Raw genomic sequence first — 21,342 nt, forward strand, 5'->3', positions numbered from 1 at the left:
CACTTGAGAAGAAAGTGTATTCTGTTGTTTTTGGATGGAATGTCCTATAAATATCAGTTAAGTCCATCTTGCTTAATGTGTCATTTAAAGCTTGTTTCCTTATTTATTTTCATTTTGGATGATCTTTCAGTGGGTGAAAGTGGACTGTTAAAGTCCCCTTCTATTAGTGTGTTACTGTCGATTTCCTCTTTAATGGCTGTTAGCATTTGTCCTATGTATTGAGGTGCTTCTATGTTGGGTGCATAAATATTTACAATTCTTATATCTTCTTCTTGGATTGATCCCTTGATCATTATGTAGTGTCCTTCTTTGTCTCTTATAATAGTATTTATTTTAAAGTCTATTTTGTCTGATATAAGAATTGCTACTCCAGCTTTCTTTTGATTTCTATTTGCATGGAATATCTTTTTCCATCCCCTCACTTTCAGTCTGTATGTGTCCCTAGGTCTGAAGTGGGTCTCTTGTAGACAGCATATATACAGGTCTTGTTTTTGTATCCATTCAGCCAGTCTGTGTCTTTTGGTTGGAGCATTTAATCCATTTACATTTAAGGTAATTATCGATATGTATGTTCCAATTAGCATTTTCTTAATTGTTTTGGGTTTGTTATTGTAGGTCTTTTCCTTGTTTCCTGCCTAGAGAAGTTCCTTTAGCATTTGTTGTAAAGCTGGTCTGGTGGTGCTGAATTCTGTTAGCTTTTGCTTGTTTCTAAAGATTTTAATTTCTCCATCGAATCTGAATGAGATCCTTGCTGGGTAGAGTAATCTTGGTTGTAGGTTTTTGCCTTTCACCACTTTAAATATGTCCTGCCCCTCCCTTCTGGATTGCAGAGTTTCTGCTGAAAGATCAGCTGTTAACCTTATGGGGATTCCCTTGTATGTTATTTGTTGTTTTTCCCTTGCTGCTTTTAATATTTTTTCTTTGTATTTAATTTTTGATAGTTTGATTAATATGTGTCTTGGCTTGTTTCTCCTTGGATTTATCCTGTATGGGACTCTCTGTGCTTCCTGGACTTGATTAACTATTTCCTTTCCCATATTAGGGAAGTTTTCAACTATAATCTCTTCAAATATTTTCTCAGTCCCTTTCTTTTTCTTTTCTTCTTCTGGGACCCCTATAATTCGAATGATGGTGCGTTTAATGTTGTCCCAGAGTTCTCTGAGACTGTCCTCAATTCTTTTCATTCTTTTTTCTTTATTCTGCTCTGCAGTAGTTATTTCCACTATTTTATCTTCCACGTCACTTATCCGTTCTCTGCCTCAGTTATTCTGCTATTGATTCCTTGTAGAGCATTTTTAATTTCATTTATTGTGTTGTTTCATGTTGTTTCATTCATCATTGTTTGTTTGCTCTTTAGTTCTTCTAGGTCCTTGTTAAACGTTTCTTGTATTTTCTCCATTCTATTTCCCAGATTTTGGATCATCTTTACTATCATTACTCTGAATTCTTTTTCAGGTAGACTGCCTATTTCCTCTTCATTTGATCTGGTGGGTTTTCACCTTACTTCTTCATCTGCTGTGTATTTCTCTGTCTTCTCAGTTTGCTTAACTTACTGTGTTTGGGGTCTCCTTTTCGCAGGCTGCAGGTTTGTAGTTCCCATTGTTTTTGGTGTCTGCCCCCATTGGGTAAGGTTGGTTCAGTGCATTGTGTAGGCTTCCTGGTGGGTGGGACTTGTGCCTGTGTTCTGGTGGATGAGGCTGGTACTTGTCTTTCTGGTGGGCAGGACCGCATCCGGTCGTGTGTTTTTGGGTGTCTGTGAAGTTAGTATGATTTTAGGCAGCCTCTCTGTCAATGGTGGGGTTGTGTTCCTGTCTTGCTAGTTGTTTGGCATGGGGTGTCCTGCAGTGGAGATTGCTGGTTGTGGAGTAGAGCTGGGTCTTAGTGTTGAGATGGAGGTCTCTGGGAGAGCTTTCGCTGATTGATGTTATGAGGGGCCGGGAGGTCTCTGGTGGACCAGTGTCCTGAACTTGGCTCTCCCACCTCAGAGGCTCAGGCCTGACACCCGACCGAAGCACCAAGACTCTGTCAGCCACATGGCTCAGAAGAAAAGGGAGAAAAAAAGGAGAAAAAAAAAAAGAAAAAGAAATAAATAAAGTTATTAACGTCAAAAAATTTTTTAAATGATTAAAATTTTAAAAAGTAATTTAAAAAAAAGAAGAAGAAGAGAGCAGCCAAACCAATAAACAAATCCACCAGTGATAACAAGTGCTAAAAACTATACTAAAAGAAAACGGACAGACAGAACCCTAGGACAAATGGTAAAAGCAAACCTATACAGACAGAGTCACACAAAGAAGCATGCACATACACACTCACAAAAAGAGAAAAAGAAAAAATATATATATATATAAGAAAGGAAGAGAGAAACCAAATCAATAAACAAATCTACTAATGATAATAAGCTCTAAATACTAAACTAAGATAAACATAAAACCAGAAACAAATTAGATGCAGAAAGCAAACCCGAAGTCTACAGTTGCTCCCAAAGTCCACCTCCTCAATTTGGGATGATTCGTTGTCTATTCAGATATTCCAGAGATGCAGGGTACATCAAGTTGATTGTGGAGATTTAATCCGCTGCTCCCGAGGCTGCTGGGAGAGATTTCCCTTTCTCTTCTTTGTTCGCACAGCTCCCAGGGTTCAGCTTTGGTTTTGAACCCGCCTCTGTGTGTAGGTCTCCTAAGTGTGTCTGTTCTTCGCTCAGACAGCACGGGGTTAAAGGAGTGGCTGATTAGGGGGCTCTGCCTCACTCAGGCTGGGTGGAGGGCAGGGTACGGAATGCGGGGCGACCCTATGGCAGCAGAGGCCAGCGTGACGTTGCACCAGCCTGAGACGTGCCGTGTGTTCTCCCGGGAAGTTGTACCTGGGTCACAGGACCCTGGCAGTGGTGGGCTGCACAGGCTTCCGGGAAGGGAGGTGCGGATAGTGAGCTGTGCTTGCACACAGGCTTCTTGGTGGCTGCAGCACCAGCCTTAGCATCTCATGGCCGTCTCTGAGGTCCACACTGATAGACGCGGCTCACACCCATCTCTTGAGCTCGTTTAGGCGATGCTCTGAATCCCCTCTCCTCGCGCACCCGAAACAATGGTCTCTTGCCTCTTAGGCAGTTTGAGACTTTTTCCTGGACTCCCTCGCGGCTAGCTGTGGCACACTAGCCCCCTTCAGGCTGTGTTCACGCAGCCAACCCCAGTCCTCTCCCTGGGGTCTGACCTCCAAAGCCCGAGCCTCAGCTCCCAGCCCCCAGCCACCCCGGCGGGTGAGCAGACAAGCCTCAGGCTGGTGAGTGCTGGTCGGCACCGATCCTCTGTGCGGGAATCTCTCCGCTTTGCCCTCCGCACCCCTGTTACTGTGCTCTCCTCCGTGGCTCCAAAGCCTCCCCCCCCGCCACCCCTTTTCTCCACCAGTGAGGGGGCCTCCTAGTGTGTGGAAAGTTTTCTTCCTTCACAGCTCCCTCCCAGACATGCAGGTCCCATGCCTATTCTTTTGTCTCTGTTTTTCCTTTTTTTCTTTTGCCCTACCCAGGTACGTGCAGAGTTTCTTGCCTTTTGGGAAGTCTGAGGTCTTCTGCCAGCGTTCAGTAGGTGTTCTGTAGGAGCTGTTCCACATGTAGATGTATTTTTGATGTATTTGTGAGGAGGAAGGTGATCTGCACGTCTTACTCCTTTGCCATCTTGAAGGTCTTCCTCGTGTATTGGTCTTATATCTTTCAACTTTGCTGAACTCATTTATTCTAATAGTTTTTTAAGTGGATTCCTTTTTTTGTTTAATATACAGGAGCATGTCTGTGAATAGAGGTAGATTTGCTTCTTCCCTTCCTATCTGGATGCCTTTTGTAGTCTAATTGCCCTGGCTAGAACCTCCAATGCAGTGCTGAATAGAAGTGGTAAAGCAAGCATCTTTATCTTATTCCCGATCTCAGGGGAAAAACATCTAGTCTTTTGTCATTGAGTATGATGTTAGCTGTGGGTTTTTTGTAGATGCCTTTATCAGGTTGAAGAAGTTCCCTTCTATACCTAGTTTGTTAAGAGTTTTTATTATGAAAGGGTATTAGATTCTGTCAGATGTTTTTTATACATTTAGCGAGATAATCATGTGATACCTTAGAAATTACAGAAAAATCCAACTCAGGGTTGAAGTGAAAACTGGACATCTATTAGTCCGTGTAACTGAAAAGTCCAGAGGGTATCTTATCTATAGGTATTACACAGTCTGATCGAAGTGTTCAAAAAATGTCATCTAGATTTGCTTCCTTTCCCTGCCTCCCTCAAATCCTCCCACCCGCTTTCCTTGTGTGTGTAAATCATGTTTAGGTCCATGTGATGGCAAAATGACTTCCAGCAGCTCCAGGTAAACATCTTTGAGACCAAAGAAAAAAGAGAGACAGTCTCCATTTCTTTCCACCTTTCCCCAGTCCCAGCAAAAGCCCCAGAATTATTTCTGGTTGGGTCCCTTGCCTGTCTTGTAACATATCATTGAGGAAAGGGGATGTGAAGCTCCATTTAAGCCTGAATCACAGGCCCACCCTGGGGCTAGTCAGCCCAACCCAAACTACATGGATAGAGTGCGGAGAAGGGGGTTTTCAGGAACAGAAATGTGGGAGGTGGATGCTGGGTTGCCAAAAATAAATGTCCACTGTACCTTCTATAGTGAAATAATCCAAGATAATAAAAAATATGTGATATTGGCATTTAAATACTTTATCCCCCTAGCCCATCCCTGGCAGCAGTAGCTTATATGAGCTAAAACTTTTCCCTGCTCATGGAAGTTTCTTGTCTAATCTTCTAAGCAGGGAGTTTGGCTGACACCACTTTCCATCTCTAGTAAGGGATGGCAAAAAAAAGGGAGTAGGGCTGGACAGGAAGATAGTCTAATGGTAATTGAGTGGATCAGGGGCTGGTATAGACCCACAGTTTTCATCTGCTCTTTTGTTACCTTGAATATTTTATCATTTTCAAGTGTATTAGGGTTCTCCAGAGAAACAGAACCATATATACACATATGAGGAGATTTATGATAGGAATTGGCTCATGCAGTTATGGAGATTATGAAGTCCTACAGTCTTTTCTCAGCAAGCTGGAGAACCAGGAAGGCTGGTAACACAATTCAGTCTGAGTTTACAGGCCTGAGAATCGAGGGTGGTGGATGGTTCAAGTCCTGGTCTGAGTCTAAAAGCCCAAGAATGAGGAGCACCAGTGTCCCAGGGCAGGAGAAGATGGATGTTGCAGCTCAGGCAGAGAGAGGAGATTCACCCTTCCTCTGCCTTTCTGTTCTACTCAGGTCCTCATTAGATTGGATGATGTCCACCCGCATTGGTGATGGCAATCTTTACTCAGTCTGCTGATCCAAATGCTAATATCTCCCAGAGACCCCCTCACAGACACACCCAGAAATAATGGTTTACCAGCTATCTGAGCATCTGGTAGGCCAGTCAAGTTCATACATAAAATTAGCCATCACCCAAACCAAGGTAACAACAGATTAATTTAAAACAGGAAGTGCATTAATGGCCTCTTCATCATGCATGCCTCTTTTCTCATGCAATTCATCCATCATTCCTGAGCTGTATCTGAGCTTCCCAGGACTGTACATCGTGAAAGAGCAGTGTGTCTCTACATTACTCTGGACTCTCCATTGCTGTGCCGTTAAATCTCAGATAATGGGAATGAGACTTCTGTGGGCTCTTAACATGCCTTCTGAAATTCTAGGAACTTTATGCTTTAAGGAAAAGTTTTTCTTTTTTTTTCTTCTTTTTTTAAAATTCTGTGATGTCTTTTTTAATATTTATTTATTTATTTATTTATGGCTGTGTTGGGTCTACGTTTCTGTGCGAGGGCTTTCTCTAGTTGTGGCGAGCGGGGGCCACTCTTCATCGCGGTGCACGGGCCTCTCACTGTCGCAGCCTCTCTTGTTGCGGAGCACAGGCTCCAGACGCGCAGGCTCAGTAACTGTGGCTCACGGGCCCAGTTGCTCCGCAGCATGTGGGATCCTCCCAGACCAGGGCTCGAACCCGTGTCCCCTGCATTGGCAGGCAGATTCTCAACCACTGCGCCACCAGGGAAGCCTGCAAAAGTTTTTCTTGGTCATAGTTTTTATAGTTACAAACTACAGAATAAAATAATTGAAACTCTTCTAGTGTCATTATAACTTTTCCTAGATAAATACAGAACCTATTACAAAGAAGGTATTATTTCAGTTACTATTATCATTTACAAGCTACTTTTAAAATATATTGCAGCTGTGCTGTGTGTGTGTGTGTGTGTGTGTGTGTGTGTGTGTGTTTGGGTTATTTAACATTTTTCAGATTCCTGTAAGATAAACCTAGTTTATACCACATTTTTTCAATTTTTAGGCATTTTTTTTCACATTCCAACAGCTCTGAAGTCAGGAAGCATCTGAGAATGAGTATCATGTCATTGCTTAATGGGCAAGTTATTTTTTGTTTTTTTTTTTAATTGAAGTATAATTGATTTACAATTGGTTAGTTTCTGGTATATAGCAGAGTGATTCAGTTATATATATTTTTTTTCTTTTTCATATTCTTTTCCATTGTAGGTTGTTAGAAGAGATATTGAATACAATTCCCTGTGCTATACATTAGGACCTTGTTGTTTATCTATTTTCTATACAGTAGTTTGCATCTGCTAATCCCAAACTCCTAATTTATCCCTCCCCCACCCCCTTTCCCCTTTGATAACCATAAGTTTGTTTTCTATGTCTGTGAGTCTGTTTCTGTTTTGTAAGTTCATTCGTATTTTATTTTAGATTTCACACATAAGTGATATCATATGATATTTGTCTTTCTCTGTCTGATTTACTTCACTTAGTATGATAATCTCTAGGTCCATCCGTGTAGCTGTAAATGGAATTTTTTCATTCTTTTTTATGGCTGAGTAGTATTCCATTGTGTGTGTGTGTGTGTGTGTGTGTGTGTGTGTACACACACCACATCTTCTTTATCCATTCATCTGTCGATGGACATTGAGGTTGCTTCCATGTCTTGGCTATTGTAAATAGTGCTGCTGTGAACATAGGGGTGCATGTAGCTTTTTGAATTAGAGTTTTTTCCAGATATATGCCCAGGAGTGGGATTGCTGGATCATACGGTAACTTTGTTTTTAGTTTTTTAAGAAACCTCCATACTGTTTTCCATAGTGGCTGCACCAATTTACATTCCCACCATCAGTGTAGCAGGGTTCCCTTTACTCCACACCCTCTCCAGCATTTATTATTTGTAGACTTTTTAATGATGGCCATTCTGACCAGTGTGAGGTGATACCTCATGGTAGTTTTGATTTGTATTTCTCTGATAATTAGTGATGTTGAGCATCTTTTCATGTGCCTATTGGTCATCTGTATGTCTTCTTTGGAGAAATGACTGTTTAGGTCTTCTGCCCATTTTTTGATTGGGTTGTTTGTTTTTTGTTATTGAGTTGTATGAGCTATTTGTGTATTTTGGAAATTAAGCCTTGTCGGTCACATCACATGCAAATATTTTAGTTTATCTTCAAATTAATGGTATGTGATGGTTAATTTTTTGTGTCAACTTGCCTGGGCCATGGGGTGCCCAGACATTTGACCTAACATCATTCTGGGTGTGTCTGAGGGTGTTTCTGGATGAGATTAACATTTGAACTGATAGACTGAGTAAAGTAAATCGCTTTCGCTAATGTGAGTGGGTCTCATCCAGTCAGTCAAAGACCTAAATAGAACAAAAAGTCTGAGTAAGGGGTAACTCTTCCTGCTTGATTGTTGAGCTGGGATACTGGTCTTTTCCTGTTTTCTCAGTCTCACTGAAACACTGGCTCTTCTTGGGTCTCAAGCCTGATGACTTTCGGACTGGAATTACAAATTGGCTCTCCTGATCCTCTAGCTTGCTGACTGCAGATCTTGGAATTTTGCAGCCTCTATAATTGCATGAGCCAATTCCTTACAATAAATTATATATAGAGGGGCTTCCCTGGTGGTGCAGTGGTTGAGAATCTGCCTGCTAATGCAGGGGACACGGGTTCGAGCTCTGGTCTGGGAAGATCCCACATGCCGCGGAGCAACTGGGCCCTTGAGCCACAACTACTGAGCCTGCGCGTCTGGAGCCTGTGCCCCGCAATGGGAGGGGCGCGATAGTGAAAGGCCCGCGCACCGCGATGAAGAGTGGCCCCCACTTGCCGCAACTAGAGAAAGCCCTCGCACCAAACGAAGACCCAACACAGCCAAAAATAAATAAATAAATAAATAAAGTAGCTATTAATTAAAAAAAGAACAACTCATAATAAAAAAATTATATATAGATATACATACATATTATTGGTTCTGTTTCTTTGGAGAACCAAGACTAATACAGATGGGGTCCTAAATTTGATAAAATATGATAATTGAGGGTATGCTGAACTCCCTCTACTTGAGAGTCGTGGTGGATTTGGAGAGTGTTCACACCAAACATAACCATGAGAGTTGAGCTGTAAGGGAGAAGATGCTACCGTTCTATACCAGGATAGCTTTCTAGCAGTGGAGAGTCAGGGTTTGGGGGTTGTTACGCCAGGAGGGACAGTGTTAGAAAGACATAGTTTTCTTCCCAACTCTGTTGTGTACTTCCTGTGTGACCTTAGATAGGTCACTTAATCTACCTGGGATTGGTTTCCTTCTCTGTAAAATGAGCTGGTTGGACTAGGTGATTTCAAAGGCCCTTTCCGTTTCTCAGATTCTTAGGAATTGATTCTTCTGTTTCAGTGAGGGGAGATGGTGTAAGGTATAAATAATGACTCTCTTGCAAAGGGCTAAAATATCACTAATAATATCTGACTCCAGGAGTGTTGATTATCTACTCAACAAGACAATCTGATGATCAGTTTGATTTCCTGGATTGTAATGTTTGTGCCAAGAATAGTAGCCTTCGGGTTTGTGTTTCTGTAGAATTTGAAGCCAAGGTCAGGAAGCATCACCTTCTGAAATAAAATTTTCAAGTTCACCCCAAGAGGTTTTCTAGCCAGTAATCAGCTTGTGGGGGTGTTGAGATAAGGCCGTGGGGCTCCTGATGTCCAGTCAAGGGTCTAGGTTCATCGCTGGGAAGGAAGTCCCCAGTATAAGATGGAATAAGAGGAACATAAGCCATAGTTGTAGAATACATTACTCATCTTTGGTTGAGAAGGCTTTTAGGGAAGGATATTTCAGTGACTGGTATGAGGGTGGATATTGAGAATTGGTCTTTATCCAATTTTGTTTAAGGAAGTGAGAGATGTGGTACCTGAGCAGGCCTGAGTGTTCTGGTTCCTAGAAAGCAGACCCTGATGAAGTAAATGATGAGTGAAACATCTTGCCTGCCACCTAACTCCTGTGCCTGAGCTTAGATTTAGTGCTGACCATTCAGCCTCCTGATTAAAAATGTAAGTTTCCCTGAACTATGATCTTAGGCTATGGGTGCTCCAGGAAGTGTACTAATCTTCTGTTATAACGTAATAAATTGATGCTGTTACCAGAAGGGGGACCCCTTCCAGGGCCCAAGAGTGGGCTCTTGTCTAACACCCGGGAATGAATTGTCCGAGGAGACACACATGCTGACAAAGCAAAAGACTTTATTGGGAAGGGGCCCCCCGGGGGGAGAGCAGCAGGGAAAGGAAACCCAGGAGAACTGCTCTGCCACGTAGCTCACATCTCAGGTTTTATGGTAATGGGGTTAGCTTCCCGGGTTGTCTCTGGCCAGTCATCTTGCTTGTGCCCATATTTGGTCCAATTCCTGGTGACGCACGCATCTCTCAGTCAAGGTGGTTTCCAGCGTCAGGGTTTCTGGGACGTCGGCAGGACATATTATGGCTGGCATCTCCTCCCTCCTTTTGACCCCTCCCGATTTCTGCCAGCTGGTGGTAGCTGGTCAGTTCCGTGTTTCTTATTGAGACCTCCTGTTGTGAGATAACTCATGCAAGCAGTTATTATTTTGCCTGGCCAAGGTGGGCGGTTTCAGTTAGTGGTTCCCTAACAATACTACTTTGACATCAATTGGTGACTTACGTATTTAGCTGGTGTGAATCAGTTCCCAAGGGCCCATCAGGTATGTACCTGAGCAGCCCTTGGGGCTCTGCGCAAAGCGGATACCAACCTTCACTCCAGCTGTCTCAGCTGTAGAAGAGTCTAGTGAGAGAAATGTATCCTTAAAAGGCTATGGCATTTCAGAGAAAGAAAAAATACATCTGATGAGGAGACTAACAAGGCTTATGCAGAGGTAGTCAGGGATGACATTTTAGGAAGAAGATCCAATTTGAGCAAAAGCCCTGAGGCAGGCATACAGCAAGTAAGTTTGGTTTGACTAGAACATAGGTTGTGTAAGAGGACTAGATAAGATGTGTGTTTCCACTGAATATGGTTCGTCCCCTGAAATGCTGTGAAGTAAAAGTAGTTAAGCCCTTGAATGTTTTAAGATTATTCCATTTCAGTGGATCAATACCAAATAGTAAGTTAAAGTTATCTTTCCTTAGGGAACATGTGACCCTAGGCAGGCTTATTAGACAGCACTTCGTATGATGTTGAAAGGGCAACATAATCTTTTATCTCATTTCTAGGTTTGGAATAATTTTTCTTAACCAGAGGGGAGGAGAACAAGTATGTTAACAATAATCTTTGGAAAATAATAATCTTTTATCTTAGAAAAAGTAAAAACCAAAGATTACTAGTACTGTATTAGGGGGAAAAAGGAATAAAAATCATAAGTAATCCCATTACCTAGAGAATCATCACCATATTTATTGCTGATCCTTCCAGACTTCTATGCAAAAATGAGATCAAACATACAGATCTTTTCTAACTTATTTCTCTCCCTTAGAATTTTCCCCCAGAATGTAAGTTCCTTGGAGCTAGTATCCAACATCCTTTGTTAGGTCCTATTCCTACGTCCTGGGAAGCAGTAATTGAGACCGTGCTCTTGCTTCTGTTTTCAGGTTGGCAGCCTCGGTGGTTCCTTCTCTGTGGGGGAATATTATCTTATTATGATTCTCCTGAAGATGCTTGGAAAGGTTGCAAAGGGAGCATCCAGATGGCGGTGTGTGAAATTCAAGGTGAGAAGCCAAGACACTTGCAGGTTTTATTTTTCTTTCTGTTTCTCCCCCAAAATAAAAAAACACTGGCTTCTGTGTGCCTTTCTCTGCTGCTCCCGTAGTATAAAGATATCTAATGTTATGTCCCCCAGAAAAAGTCTTACAAGTAAGACCTAAAACTGCAGCGAGTTTTTACAAGGAGGTTGGTTAAGAGGCAGTCAGAATAAATGAGAGCAATGTGCTTATTAACCACACATCTAGTGCTCATTCCTTAGTCACCTGCTTACCTCGGGCTTGTGGCAGTTTGCTAAGCTTATTTGTCTTTTTATTGCAACATCAAACATTTCTATGTTTAAATCACGACACATACACACCTTCTCACCACCACCACCATACTCAAAACTAAACAAGCAAACACCTAACAGACCTACAAATAGCCTTTTCTTCTTGGTTTTGAGAATCTTGAGACATGCTGAGAGGATGTGGCTCAGAAACCGACTAGAAGGGAATTTGGGGCATGGGGCTTGGGGGGTGAAGGAGAGTGTAGCTTGCTTGTTTCTTCTCCTAAAGTGTTCTAAGGGAATTCTCACATTTTTGATAAGACTAGTGAAGGAAAGTAGAAAGGAAAAATATTGTGTTCTTGATTGCTTTTCAATTACCCAAGGAGATAAAGAGCACATCCTTACTTGTTTGCATCAAGTCTTTTTTGGCCGCAGAGCAGCACACTTTACACACACACACCAGAAGAGAGATTTTTCCTCTCTCCTCTTACAAACGATCCTAAGGAGATTTAGGCGATTGTTTTTTAGGCCAAAGTCCTGGTGAGACCTTGGAGCCAATTGCAGAGTTTTCCCTCTCCATTAGCAGAGACCTCTAGGAAGAGATAAATAAACCAGGAGAAGTAGTAAGGGCTGACATCCTCTCTTGGAAGAAGCTCTCAGTGCCTGGCGCGCCAGTTAAGCTCAAGAATTTGGGTGGAGTGGAGGCTACCCAGATAGGGCTTTTCTGGGTTTCTGACCTCCCTATGCCTTGCTCCCAGTTCATCCTGTAGATAACACACGCATGGACCTGATAATCCCTGGGGAACAATATTTCTACCTGAAGGCCAGAAGTGTGGCTGAGAGACAACGGTGGCTGGTAGCCTTGGGGTCAGCCAAGGCTTGCCTGACAGACAGTAGGACCCAGAAAGAAAAAGGCAAGTATTGATTGTCCTCTGGACTGGGAACCCTGGGAATCACCTAATGGCATCTCTGGGTTCCCATATTTGTTATCTTGCTTCTGACCACCTAGCCATAGCCAGCTTTTTATATCATGCAAGTGCTGTATATCTCAGTGGACCTTAAACAGTCTATACCTGACTCTTCTTTCTTAGCATGTCATAGTAGAAAGAATGCAGGTTTTGGAGCCAGATACAACTGGGTTCAAATTATGGCTTTGTGACCTTGACATAGGTCACTTAACCTCCCTAATCTTCAGTTTCCTTATATTTTGAAAAGAGGTAATTACCTATCTTAGAAGGATTACCATGAGGTACCTCGTCTGGCACAAAGTTGACTTTTGGTAAAGAGTAGCTGAGCCAGAGAAGCCTTGGATCTGGGTATTTCCTGCAGTAACACCCCGCTTTCCCCTCCCTGTTCCTGGGGTAGATGGATACTTAATTGTCAGGTTGCTGCTGCTTAATGCTCATTAACTCAACATCATTAGGTCTCCTGAGAACCATGGCATAACTTTCTATTTTGCCTGGGTCATGAGTGCCAGGACTTACTGCCTGAGCTCTGCCTTCCCAGCCCCCCAGCCTCGAATGTACACCTGAAAAGATTGGTGGGAGAGAGGGGCCTCTGGGAACAAGTGTTTCAGGGGACCTTTCTCATGACACTTATGGCAGATGTGGTTAACTCTTCAAGTAGACACAGTAAAATGACCTATTTGTTGGTTGTTTTTCAATGCTAAGTCGAGAGCAAATTCTAGACACTGTCAGCTCTGACTCAGATCAGGTGGTAATGTGCAGCTTTTTCACGGAGAAGAAAGCAGAGGCAGTTATGATTGTAGCCGAGCCCTCAGCGCCAGGATGCCTGGAGTGCCGTGCTAATGAAGGAGCAGCAGGTGTGCAGAGGGTGCCGTTCGCCTTGCCAGGCAGCATGCTGGACCAGTCCTCTGAATTCACGAGCTGTCTTATTAGTGGTAATTGCATGTTACAGAACACTTTTTCCCAGTTTTGAGCACTGGATAGATAGCTGTGACCCCATTTTACAGATAGGAAAACTGTGGCAGAACTCAGACCAAAACCCTGAACCCTTGACTGTTCCCAGTTCTGACACAAGTGGATCAGAGGTATACTGTCTCCTTCTTCCTGTACTGGTGATCATTAAATATGTTGGCTCAAGAAATAATGTAGATTACTTCAGAAGACTAGAAATCTCCTTTTTCTCTTTTTCTTGCTCCCATAACTTCAATTATGTCATATCTGTAACCCATACTATAAACATCTGACTTTAGGCATAGATTATATTTCACTTATCTGTATAGTATGCTAACCAGTGTATCAGTTATTTATTCTGGGAATTAAATTACATTTTCATCATTTGGTTATTTAGAGTTTGCTGAAAACACTGAAAACTTGAAAACCAAAATGTCGGAACTAAGACTCTACTGTGATCTTCTTGTTCAGCAAGTAGATAAAACAAAAGAAGTGACCGCAACTGGTGTGTCCAATTCTGAGGTAAGATACCATTCTTCTTAGCCACATGACAAGTAGCACCAGATGTTGCTTACAGGTGCTATTTATTCTCACATAATCCCTACCTTGGAATTTACTGTTGTTCAGAGAAAAAAAGTGACAGACTTCAACAAAGAGAAGAAGTGTGTGCATTTCAGCATATGGAAGCATATAGTTTTCCTTCCTGGGATGAATTCAGGATTAATTAATTGATAATTTTGGAACTTTTAACTTTAGTACTGATGTACTAAAATATGTGTCTCCCCAGTTTGCATAACTTTCTAAAATGTAGCCTTAGCTGTATAGCAGAGCCATTTCTATACTACGCATGTGGCTCCTAAGGTGACAGCATCATGTGTGTCAGTAATATGTATCTGTCACCTCTGATGAGACTGTAACAGGATTTTATTTCACCGTAATAGATGTTCTGCTTGAGTAGAGACTAGTGCTTTCAACGATAGAGACACAGCTTTATTTCTCTCCATCATCAGCAAGGATTGCGATTTTTATCATTTATTAATGAAATTCTTATTTACTCATTCTAAAACATATATTAAAAGATCTATCTTGTGTTAAGCTATGTATTGAATGGTTCACATTAACCAGAGAGGGGTCTCTGCTCTGCTCTCGGAGAAGTTATCTGAAAAACAGTGCCCACAAAATGAAGAATCTGCAGGTTATAATTAATGGTTTTAAATTACTTTTCTTAGGTAGTCACTATGCTACTAGTAATATGTGTGCTCTAAGTTTTTCTGATAAAGGTGGTTTAACTCACTTTCATTCACTTTTTAGGGGTCTCTCTTACTCATTCAGCAACTGCCTATTGTGTACAAGATACTGTGCTGGGGGCGGGAGATGGGAGGGGTACCAAAACACTTCAGTCCTGCTTTTGGGATGTTAGAGCCTAGAGCAATGATTCTCAACCCAGAGCAGTTTTGCTCCTCAGGAGACATTGGGCAACGTCTGAGACATTTTTGGTTGTCACTACTGGGGGAGTGCTGTTGGCATCTAAGGGGTAGAGGCCGGATGCTGCTTAATATCTGCAATGGATAGGAGAGCCACTCCCCCTATATCCCCTGCTCCAATAAGCCATCCCCAAATGCCAGTGATGCCAAGGTAGAGAAGCCCTGGTCTAGTGGGAAGGGAAAAGTGAACACAGCAATTTTTAATTCTAGGAAGTGTTTATAGTAAGTGCCTTGGGAACTTGCTAATGAAACTGTGGTTATGATATTGTGATTTATAATAAGAAATATATGTTTGGTCTTTGTCTAGTTTTTGGCACAGAGCTCCAAAAAAAAAACCCTTGGAATTTCCAGGTGATAAAAAGTGTCTTTTGTTATGTTAATGAGGCGACTATTGGAAAATACTAAGGATGGAGGCTCTGGTTGACTGTAGACCTAAGCAAGTGATTAGAGGGTTGGAACTTTCATTCCTACCCGCTCACCTCCTGGGAGGGGAGAGGGACTGAAGATTGACTTCAGTCACCCTTGGCCAGTGATTTAACCAATCGTGCCCATTTAACGAAGCTTCCATAACCCACAGCATGGGGTTTGGAGAGCTCCCGAGTTGGTGAATATGTGTTGACTGGGGAGAGTGGCATACTCAGGGAGCATGGAAGCGCCAAGCCTCTTCCCACATGCCTTGCCCTATGCATCTCTTCCATCTGGCTGTTCCCGAGTTATATCCTTTTATAATATACTGGCAATCTAATAAGTTAAATGTTTCTTTTAGTTCTGTGAGCTGCTCTGGCAAAGTAATTAAACACAAGGAGGGGGTTGTTGGAACCTTCAGTCTAGAGTGGGTCAGTCAGTAGCACAAGTGACACCCTGAACTTGCCATTGGTGTCTGAAGTGGGGGTGGGGAGCAATCTTGTAGGACTGAGCGCTTAACCTGTGAGATCTGACACTATTTCCAGGTAAATTGTGTCAGAATTGTAAGACACCCGGCTGGTGTCCAAGAATTTCTTGGTGGTGTGGAAGAAAACCACACATTGTAATTGGTGTCTGAAAAATAGTGGTTCACGACCAGTAACATCTAGCTTGTTAGAAATACAAAGTTGAGGAAAATATAGAGGCTATGGTTAAAGAACAAAATTCAACTGAGTAAAATTTAAAGATCTTATTAGCTTTATTCAGCAATTCATAAATCGGGCAGCATCCAGTCTAGCAGATAGAAAGGAGCTGTGAAGAGCTGTACCAGGCTAGAGATCTTTATGGACCAAAGTGAGCAGGAACAAGGAAGTTATACTGGGCGTTTGCTGAATGGTTAAAGCAGGGTTACTTTTCTTATATGGAGCAAAGGGAAGTCTTGGAGCCAGGTCAGTACAGTAACTTGCGCTGAGCAGGCAAGCACTGATTGGTTGACCTAGGCCTGCCTTTTCTGGGAGAGCCCAGCATAGAAACTTGGATAAGTTTTTGGTTTGCTGATGTGAGACTTAGCATGAGTGACTCCATCTTGGGCCCAATCTGGTAACTTTAATACCACTAAGATGTGGTTACCAAACTCTCTAGTCAGGGAGTAGCCTCAGTTTCCTGAACAACTTATTAATATCAATATCCAGAGGAAAAATGACCTGAGCAAGTGAAATAACTTGGAGAAAAAAATGATTAGATATTCAAAATAATTCCAGTTGCTGAAACCTCTTAGACTCATCTGTACTGAAAGCCAAAAACTCATTCTGGAAGCAAACAGTGTGTGATTTGTGGTTTCTAATGCTTCTATTCTAGAACTTCATTTTTACTCAGACAGTGGGAGAAATTTTTCCATTGATCCCACTGGTCTTCAGTCCATGTGATTCTGTTTGGTGTCTGCCACCCCTTATAGACTGCAAACTCCACAAGGGCTCAGCGCCTAGCACCTGACATACTGCTGTCATATAGTGTTGTTGGGTTGAGAGAAGTCGTTGCCTTCAGTTGGAGTGGTGGGTGAGCATGAAGGGCAGATTGAGGGTAAGGCTTGAGTATGATTAATAGATAAGTTGGACTTGCTCAGTCTTTTTCTTTTATAACTGATACACATATTTGTCCAGCAAAATAGACAGGTACATGATTATTGTTATTACCCATTATTAGGTGGATAAAACCTCTAAGGACATTCCACAACTGGGCTTTTGCCTTTTTGGCAAGGTAAAGGGGTCTTCACTCTGGTTGTTTTGTAGGAGGGAATTGATGTGGGAACTCTGCTGAAATCAACCTGCAATACTTTTCTGAAGACTTTGGAAGAATGCATGCAGATCGCAAACGCAGCCTTCACTTCTGAGCTGCTCTATCGCACTCCCCCAGGATCACCTCAGCTGGCCATGCTCAAGTCCAACAAGGTAACAGACCAGGTCAGCTTGGCTGCAGTAGGGCATGATGAAAAGTTAAGAAAGTGATATACTGAGCTAAGTTCTCCATCACCCTTTGGCAACTGATAAAGACATTTTTGTAGTGGACTTTCCTTTATGTCCACTATTATATATGCCCTTAGTCCCTTGTATCCAGTCAGTTAGTGTTGGCAGTTTTACCACCTGAACATGTCTCTCTCTGATGTAGCTAGTTTCTTCTCTCCAGCCTCCTTGTCCAGGGATTCTTGCTGAGATTGGTGATAGCCTTCTAACTAGTTGCCTTCAGCTCGACTCTTCCAGGCAGCCTACAGTGTTTCTGTTCATGCAGTGTAAATTGGGCCACTTTACCTAAACCTTTTAGTGGCTCCCTCATTGCCTACAGGTTAAAGTCAAAACGTCTTAGCCCCTTCCCACATCACCAACCTCTTTCTTTTTCATAACCTGGCTTGAACGTATTAACTGCTTGTAGCTCCCCCGCCTCTTTGGGCCATTTCCCAGTACCAAGAATGCCCTTCTCACCTGTCTTTCCCTGGTTAGCTCCTATTCATCCTTAAAATTTAATCTCTCTTTCCCTGAATTCCTTAGTTGGGCTAAGAGTTCCTCCTCTACGCATACCCCTATTTTAGCCTTATTCTATATGGAAATTACCTTAAGGGCAAGAACCCCATACTGTTTACCTTTATGCTTCCAGTGTTTGATACAATGCTGTATCATAGTTTGGTATTTAATAATATTTAATGAGTGTAATAGTAATTACAAGAAAGCTAACCACCAAGGGTATAAATATGGTAATTAGGCCCTTCAAAAGACCATCTTCCTTTTTCTTAGAAATTTGGGTACCCTTATTTGAATAACTATTAAAGACTGGTTGGGATCAATGACTCCTTTCTTTTGGGAAGACCTGAAATTATTCCTCTTGAGTGGGGCAGTGTGTGTTATGATCATATTTACCACTTTCATATGTGATAAAACTCTAAATATATTCTGTTGGGAGTTTAACATGTGAATTTTCTCTTCTTTGCTTCTTTTGAAGATGAAACATCCTATTGTACCAATTCATAATTCATTGGAAAGGTACAGTAACATTTTTTGTTTTTTCTTCTTTCTAAAAATATAAAAATAAGGATATTGGTATTCCTTGTTTTTTTTTTTAAGAAATTATGTGGTGGGCTTCCCTGATGGTGCAGTGGTTAAGAATCCGCCTGCCAATGCAGGGGACACGGGTTCGAGCCCTAGTCCAGGAAGATCCCACATGCCGCGGAGCAACGCGCCACAACTACTGAGCCTGTGCTCTAGAGCCCACGCACCGCATCTACTGAAGCCCACGTGCTCTAGAGCCCGTGCTCCTCAACAAGAGAAGCCACCGCATTGAGAAGCCCATGCACAGCCACAAAGAGTAGCCCCTGCTCGCCGCAACTAGAGAAAGCCCATGTGCAGCAACAATGACCCAACACAGCCAAAAATAATAAATAAATTAAAATACATAAATTTAAAAAAAAAAGAAAAGAAATCATGTGATGGTTTTTCTCATGATTTAAGATGATACCAGAGGTGAACCTGAAGCACTGCAGATCTTTCATTCAGCACTGACTACTAGGGAAGATGTTTGCATTTCCCCAGGATATGGATCTCTCACCCACCACATCTAATAACTTTTCATTCCTCTGTTGTACTGAGTATTGGAACCTCCTCTCTTGTGAAGGAGCCGAGCATTGATTTAAGTGTGGTTTTATCAGAAAAGACAGTGCTATTTTGTTTTGTTTAAAAATAAAAATCTTAGGTAGCTTTACAGGTTGGAAAAAGAACGTAATATCAAAATCTGAACTACTGAAAAAAAGTACACATTTACACAGTTGTGTTCCTATTATTTAGGGTCTTTATTCAGTTATTATTTCATATAAGCATTCCTGTGTTTTGACATTGTCCGTGTATTTGTCCTTTCAAGTTATTATTTAATATTTTCATCTCTTTATGTACTGTTGTTTGTTTCTTTAGTACAAGGGTTGTTCCCCAATTTGGTTAATAATTTTCTCCTCATCTAAATATTTCTACTAGGAACATCTTTGTAGATTTTTTTTTTCTTTTGAGGTATTTCATCAATATACTCCTATATTTTTAATTGCCAAGGTGAAATACGGTATTTTTTTAGAAAAACAAATGCTTTTCCTGGAGTCAGCATGTGGCTTGGACCTTTTCCCTTTACTCTTATTAGAAGAAAATGGTTTTGTTCTAATTTGGCTGAGTCTAGTTATTTATAATAAGATGTTATGATTATCCCTTTAACAGAATCAGTTATTTCACTTGCATGTTAAATAGCCTTTTATGTTACCCTAAAGAGCAACAGATCCTCAGGATGTATTGTGTCCTCCTGAGTTTTTTTAGTCTTCCTTGACCACAGCTTGTGGCTTCTAGACAGTTAGCTGCTAGGCAAACAAATGGAAGTGGCCAGTGATTTGAGAGGTGAGGAGAGAGAAAAAACCTTCCAGGGAGAAGCTGAGGAAAGTGAGAAAATGTGTTGAATGTGGTACCTGTAGAAAAGCTGATTGAAAACCAAAGTGCTATCAATGAATATTTCCTGTTGCTGGTGGGGAGCAGGAAGTTTGAGTCAGCTGAGGGTGCGTGAAAAGCCATGAATGGCTCTTTGGTATCTGAACTTCAGCCTGGAGACAGGCCTGCTCCCAGCACAGGAGGATACCTGCCTTGAAGGCAGGAGGGTGGGGTGAGAGATTTGGCTTGATTTAACAATTCTGTTTTTTAATCAGTGTTAAAAGGAGTTGGTAATTGTGGTTGTGGACCCTTCCCCATCCCTCAGAATAGGATCTATCTGTGCAGTCTATTTATGACCAAATAATTGGACTTTTTGGCTTTTTTCCTTTTAAAAAAATTTTAGGCAAACAGAGTTAAACAGTTATGAGAATGGATCTTTAAATATGGACATAAATGATGATGAAGAAATCCTAATGAAAAACAAGAGCTCCTTATGTTTGAAACCTGCAGAGACAGATCGCAACATATCAAGTGAAGAAAATACAGATGATAATATAACAGGTAAAAACAAAAAAGATGTGAGGCAAACCATTGAATAAAAGGATCATGGGGCTTTGATTCATTATCCATGATGAGACACTTGATAGGGATTGACCTCAAGACAGCGTGCTAGGTAGCTCCCGAGGCAGATGTTTGTTAAGATAACAGAGTTCACTTGAAAACGTTCTGGCATCCCACCTGACCTCCCTGTTGAAAAGGCAGAATGAAGAGGAGTTTCCCACTCACTGTTCTTAGCTGTGATGTTCATGGGCTTCAGTGAGCTGTAGCTGTCTGTGCTGACTTTTTAGAGAGTATGAGTATTAGGGCCTTCTGTTCAGAATTTCAAAGTCCATTGAACATAGACTATGATGTGAGACTTAAGAGTCTGCAGAGTTATGGCAGTTCAGTTTTCCATCCTCCTGGTTTCTGGTGAGGCCTGAGGATGTCCAAATTCACCAAGCACCATCAGATTTTCGCCTGGCCGTCTCTGTGTTCATCAAGCCAAATTCCCAAGTTTTAGGTAATAACCTGTAGTTGAAAGTGCTGCCCTTTTCGATTTGCTAATTTCATTGGCTCTAACTACTAAAACCAACTTCAGATCAGTCCATGACAACCATCTTAGAGTTTTTAATTGTGTTATAAGTGTGTATTAATTTGAAAATAAAATTTTTTTAAAAGTTTCCTCCTCATCTCCTCTGGTGAGTGGGGGGAAGAAAAGATGCATTTTCATAGCTGTTAACCTGCAGCAAGCAATCCATACATCACTGAAGTCTTATCCCTTGAGTAAATAATAGACAGGAGAATTACTATTAAAACAGTACTATTATTTATTTGACCCAATAATTTTCTTCTAGGAATTTGTCCTCAGGGAATAGTCAGATTTAAAGACAAATATATATGGACAGGGATGTCCTTTATGATATTACAGTTAATTCTCATTACTCATGGTAGTTTTGTTCTATAAAGTCACTGCAAACACTGAATTAGCACATACTGAACCGTTGCTCCTAGGGGAAATACATGGTTAGGTTCCTGCAAGCCTCTTTTCACATTTTCATCAACTGATCAGAACATATTGTTGTTTTGTGTGTTTCTGTTTAAAGACACCTTGTTGGGGAGAGGGATAAATTGGTAGATTGATATTGACATGTACATACTACTATATATAAAATAGGTAACTAATAAGGAACTACTGTATAGCACAGGGAACTCTACTCAATACTCTGTAATGGCCTATTAGGGAAAAGAATCTAAAA

At 41.5% G+C, this 21,342-nt stretch overlaps 1 protein-coding gene across 5 annotated transcripts in view; it reads left to right on the plus strand.

The window, feature by feature from the left end:
* PLEKHA8 (pleckstrin homology domain containing A8) overlaps positions 1 to 21,342 on the plus strand; it is a 69,765-nt gene that overhangs the window by 26,509 nt on the left and 21,914 nt on the right. For 3 of the 5 annotated variants that reach the window (XM_061197868.1, XM_061197869.1, XM_061197866.1), the window contains exons 2-7: positions 10,923 to 11,039; positions 12,058 to 12,213; positions 13,613 to 13,737; positions 16,892 to 17,050; positions 18,093 to 18,133; positions 19,950 to 20,107. In XM_061197868.1, coding sequence (XP_061053851.1) covers positions 10,923 to 11,039; positions 12,058 to 12,213; positions 13,613 to 13,737; positions 16,892 to 17,050; positions 18,093 to 18,133; positions 19,950 to 20,107 — 756 coding nt within the window. Of the gene's footprint in view, positions 1 to 10,922; positions 11,040 to 12,057; positions 12,214 to 13,136; positions 13,200 to 13,612; positions 13,738 to 16,891; positions 17,051 to 18,092; positions 18,134 to 19,949; positions 20,108 to 21,342 lie in introns of those variants that run through there. The other 2 variants (XM_061197867.1, XM_061197870.1) reach the window with 2 other exon arrangements.

Source organism: Eubalaena glacialis, chromosome 8, assembly GCF_028564815.1.
Source record: "Eubalaena glacialis isolate mEubGla1 chromosome 8, mEubGla1.1.hap2.+ XY, whole genome shotgun sequence".
Lineage (NCBI taxonomy): Eukaryota > Metazoa > Chordata > Mammalia > Artiodactyla > Balaenidae > Eubalaena > Eubalaena glacialis.